This window comes from Hippoglossus stenolepis, chromosome 2 (genome assembly GCF_022539355.2).
Source record: "Hippoglossus stenolepis isolate QCI-W04-F060 chromosome 2, HSTE1.2, whole genome shotgun sequence".
In the NCBI taxonomy this organism is placed as follows: domain Eukaryota; kingdom Metazoa; phylum Chordata; class Actinopteri; order Pleuronectiformes; family Pleuronectidae; genus Hippoglossus; species Hippoglossus stenolepis.
The window spans coordinates 12,351,309-12,355,945 of NC_061484.1; the positions used below are offsets into that span (position 1 = coordinate 12,351,309).

General features: G+C 38.4%; 1 protein-coding gene across 1 annotated transcript; it reads right to left on the bottom strand.

The window, feature by feature from the left end:
* Positions 1 to 336: 336 nt before the first annotated feature.
* tppp2 (tubulin polymerization-promoting protein family member 2) lies at positions 337 to 4,053 on the bottom strand. Its single transcript, XM_035178401.2, has 4 exons — positions 3,895 to 4,053; positions 2,732 to 2,923; positions 2,108 to 2,261; positions 337 to 1,269 (listed from the first exon to the last, which is right to left on the bottom strand). The coding sequence occupies exons 2-4, from the start codon at positions 2,920 to 2,922 to the stop codon at positions 1,078 to 1,080; spliced, it is 537 nt and encodes a 178-aa protein (XP_035034292.1). The 5' UTR covers position 2,923; positions 3,895 to 4,053; the 3' UTR covers positions 337 to 1,077.
* Between the last annotated feature and the right edge of the window lie 584 nt (positions 4,054 to 4,637).

Here is a 4,637-nt window from a genome sequence, read left to right on the forward strand (position 1 = left end):
ACATATACGTGAGATATTTATGGGGAACACTGCCCCTGATAGTTTAAAAAAATGTTTTTTATGTAACCTTTTACAGTATAATCCTATCAGCAGAATGTCCTTGTTATGTCTGTTTATATCCTATGCAGTAATGGATTGCATTGCCGCTCAATAGAATATATCATATCATACATGTATCCCTAAATACTGTTTGTTCTGATAGGCTGAAAACCCATCTAAAGGATTTTCTTATTTCATGTTACATTGCAATATACCTCCATTGTTACTAAAATGTGAATTAAATTAGTAAACTAAATTGTAATAAAAAACATATATGGATATAAGACAATTGTGTTGTTGCATTTTCAAATATTTATTTTAGCTTTTACATATATTCACGTGAGCCTTTCATTCAAGCAGTGAAGGAATGATCTTTTATTTTTTCATTTAAATGAAATGATGTGATTTGATCAATAGGAAAAAGATAAGAAATAAAAATAATCTAAGAGTATCCTATCTACATCTTTTTTTTATAGAATCAAAATCTGTCTTTTTCACTTCTGGTTACATTTGTCCACATAACATACTTTATTTCAATTATATGAATGAATCCTGTAACTACAACAAGAAAGGGCTCTGATTGACCATGTAGCAAAAGGCAGTGAAATATAAAGCTTAGCAAGTGAAGCACAGACTACAGACAGCGTCATTTCTTGAAACAGGCTACATTTTTAGCCATCGCATCAATTTAGCTGAGAATAGCAGCACATTATTTCAGAGCATTCACGGAAGCAGATGAAGCAATTTAAAGGCACAGTGTTAAGCTACAGTATAAAGCAGAGTGCAGTTTAATCTCTTGGTCCCTGTAAAATAACTGAAAATATTTTCAGAACACTCCTCAGCTGTTACTGCCGGTTAATGTATTAATTTCACTTACGAAAACCTTGAAGCTCCAATTGAATTTTCTTTTTTGTGTTGAGTGTAATGAATTGGCCCATAGTACATTCAACATGTATATTTCTTTCATCTTTTAAAATACATTTGCCAATTATTTATTGTTATACCCCTTATTCAAGTTTTCCTAAACTTTCAACAAAATTATGCTTCTTTAACTTTGTCTTCATAAGTGCCGCTGCCCTTGTATGCTGACACGTAGCCACTACTGTCTGGGATGTCCTCGCGCCCGGCCTTCCCTTTTCCTTTGCCAGAATCATCGAACCGCCCCTTGTGCGATCCAGTGTACTTGGTGCTATCAGTCAGTCTGTCCACAGCTGCTGCCTTCGCTACTTTCTAAATACAATGGAAGATTTAAAAAAAAAAATACTGTAAAAACTGAAATAAACAAACATGTTCAGGTACAGATAAGAGCACATACACACACATACACACACAGTCGAGTTATTGTGTCATTACATTGACTTACATTCATTTAAAGGCTTTCTCAACAAGTCTTTACTCTGACTTGTCTTATGGGGACATGCTTTTCATCCCCATAAGGACGCACAGGCATTGTGGGTCAAGTCCCCACAATGTCAGTGTAAAAACGGGTTGAGGTCCCCACAGCATTAGTGAGTACTTATCTGAATACTTTTTTCATTCTATAAATATCATCCTGGTAAAAAATAATAATAAAGTGATTACTGTACAACGACGTGTCACTGTTAAGTCTGTGCTGGATGTGAAAAACTGAAAAAATGTGCTAGATATGAAACTTATTTGTCGCCATCTGCTGGTAAAATCAAAAATGACACTGCAGCTGACAAAAACCTACAGTCAAAGTTTTGGGCTAAACAGTGACCTTAGTATATACACCAGTTTTAACCAATAAAAAAAGAGTTATGTGAACACAATATTATGAATCTCACTTAATCAGAGATTAAAGTCCCTCCACATTCCACCTTAACTATAATTAACTTTGATATATTAACACAATCTGATGCATTTTCTTAATTTCATACCAAATATTATCCAATTAGAAGTGTAAACATTGATTTATTATCAGTTGTCTTGTGGTGTTTTAATCTGAGAACTTTGATATAATTTGGAGGAATCCATAAATACAGTGCCTGGATGTTACCTTCTTGAGGCGAGTGAATGGTGAGGGGGTTATGATTAATGAAACACTCACAGTGATTCCGACATTGGTCGGCTCCTTCCCAACAATGAGACCATAGAGCTGTTGCTGCGCCTCCTCCTTGCTTTTGCCTTTAAAACGCTTGGCAGCCAGTTCAGTCAGGGCCTGGTTGAATTGCTCAAATGTGATTACACGAGCTGACTTTGCCCTGAGGGAACAGAATATGTTGCCAAATGACAAAAAATAAGAGAATGATCCAAGTAATGTCACGAGTGTCTTTGCATATTAATATAATGAAATGTCTAATGAACTCAAGGTGCTACTCTCTGTTGGTATAACTGTATGATTATTAGATTTGCTATAGAAAAAAAAGTGAGCACCGAAAAATGCAATTAGCTTTTTCAACAATTAATTCATCTAGAAAAAAGTGAAATAAACCTCTTAAAGATTTTAAACATAATGTCATACAGTCCTGGCCATGGTAAAAGACGTCCTGCATGTGTGCATGCCGTACTCGTCATTATGCACCAAGAGAAATACTTTGGAGAAATACAAAAACAAAGGCATTGAACTGGACTGCTGATGTACAGTATACGTTTGTACCAGCTGTGTGTCTCACTGTGATACGGTTGATGTGACATCTTAGCTGTGGAAGGCGGAGCCTGAGTGAACTCTTACTTGACTTTGCTGAAAACTATGTCCACGTCTATGGTGGTGACGTTCTTCCCGTCTGTGACGTTGCAGTCTTTGCAAAGCTTTGCAAAGTTCTTGCCGTTCATCTCCTTCCCCGTGGCCTTGGTGTCCCCGTGGACCGCAAACTTCTGGAAGGCGGTCTCCACCTCCGCTGCACTCACTGAGCCCTCGGCCATGCTGAGAGATGCACGTACAGTAAACATGCATTTACCATCAGTGTGCAGTCACACAAAGAGATTTTGTTGACAGGCTCACACAAACCAATTGATGATGTTAATATAGCAGCATTATAGCTGCATTCGGTTCCACTGTCTTTAAACTAAAACTGCCATTCAAAAGTGTTGACATCCTTACAGGACTTTGGGTGATTTACTCTCTATCCCTGTGAGGACACTTTGTGAAATGGAAGAATGTTCTAATTCATAATGAATCCATTAGCTGATTGATGTCCTGTCTGCCAAGAAATGACTGTCATGATGGTCAGCATAAGTGGAGGCACACCCACCCACCCACCCCCGCACACACACACACACAGGCATATAGATCATACAGATACACACTTTCACATCCATCCCTGTTGTGTTAGTGTTATCCAAGCTATTCTGAGGCCAATGTAATTCAATCAACTCAGTTTACAAATGGCTCATCTGCTGTTCAGTGAATGAAGAAACAGGCTCCTTCTCTCCTCCTTCTCCTTTACTCAATCTCTCTCTCTCTCTGGGGGTGATCATTCAGTAAGGTTGGGTAATAAGAATGTGATTTATGCAAAGAAATTCAAATTTAACCCTTCAAGTTGTTTCATGATTAAAATACTGTGCTTTTATTAATTCCACAGAGAGCATCTAAATACACTTCTCATGCACACTGCAAGTACCAGAGTGCATTCACTTTCTTATTCCTCTGGTACCGTCAAATGCGTCGAACCAGAAAAAACGAACAGTACAGCAAATAAAAGCATGCGACAGTGATGCAATAATAGTGAATCTGTTTAAGATATTAAAGTGTAGTGGTGAATTAAAAAATGTGCTCATAAATATTTCAAATTATTCGTCATTATTGGAGCATAAACAGATATGCCTCTCCGGTCTCTCTACTGTATCACTGCTCGAGAACAGCGATGCCAAAATTCCCCAGAAAGTAAAATGTACCTGCTGCCGTAAATAGAAGGATGCTGTGGAGATAATGAGGAAAATCCTGATTCGTGTAGAGCTGGTCGACCTCTTCGTCCTACGCCTCCTCCTCTTTCTTCTTCGCTCTCCTCTGGCTCTCCTCCTTCCGGCCACTCCCAGGCTATTTCCCTCCAATGACAGAGAGACACAGAGAGGCAGGAGGAGAGAGAGGACAAGAGAGGGAGGGGGGAGAGGGTACCAACTGGCACAGTCAATGACATCATGGCTATACTCAGCCTCTCTTGTGTCTTTTTAGCTTCTCGCCTGTAAATAGTCACCTCTGTGGAAACATTACTTATGTCATATTTATATTGTTTTATTTCAGTTCATTTATTTTCAGTTTCTCATCTTTTTGTATCCTCTGCGACACTAAACTCAGCTCCCAGCTATTTGCCGTTCCCCCTCTCCATCACTCTCCCAGCCACTCTCTTTCTCTCTTTATCTCTCTGAGTGTCATTGTCACAAAAGCACTGTTGTCTGGACAAAGAGGAGAGTGGGCCCTTCAAAGTACAAAGAGAGTTCACAATACGAGGCTGACACATTACTGGAAACATAATCCCATGTCACAGCTTCTTATCATTCAAACTGAATATCATGGAACAAGCTATATTATCACAATTTAAAGGTTCAGTGTGTAAGATTTAGGTGAAAGGGATCTGTTGACTGAATTTGGATTTAAAATAATCCTAGTGATGTTTTTACTCGTGTGTTTCATCTAAAAT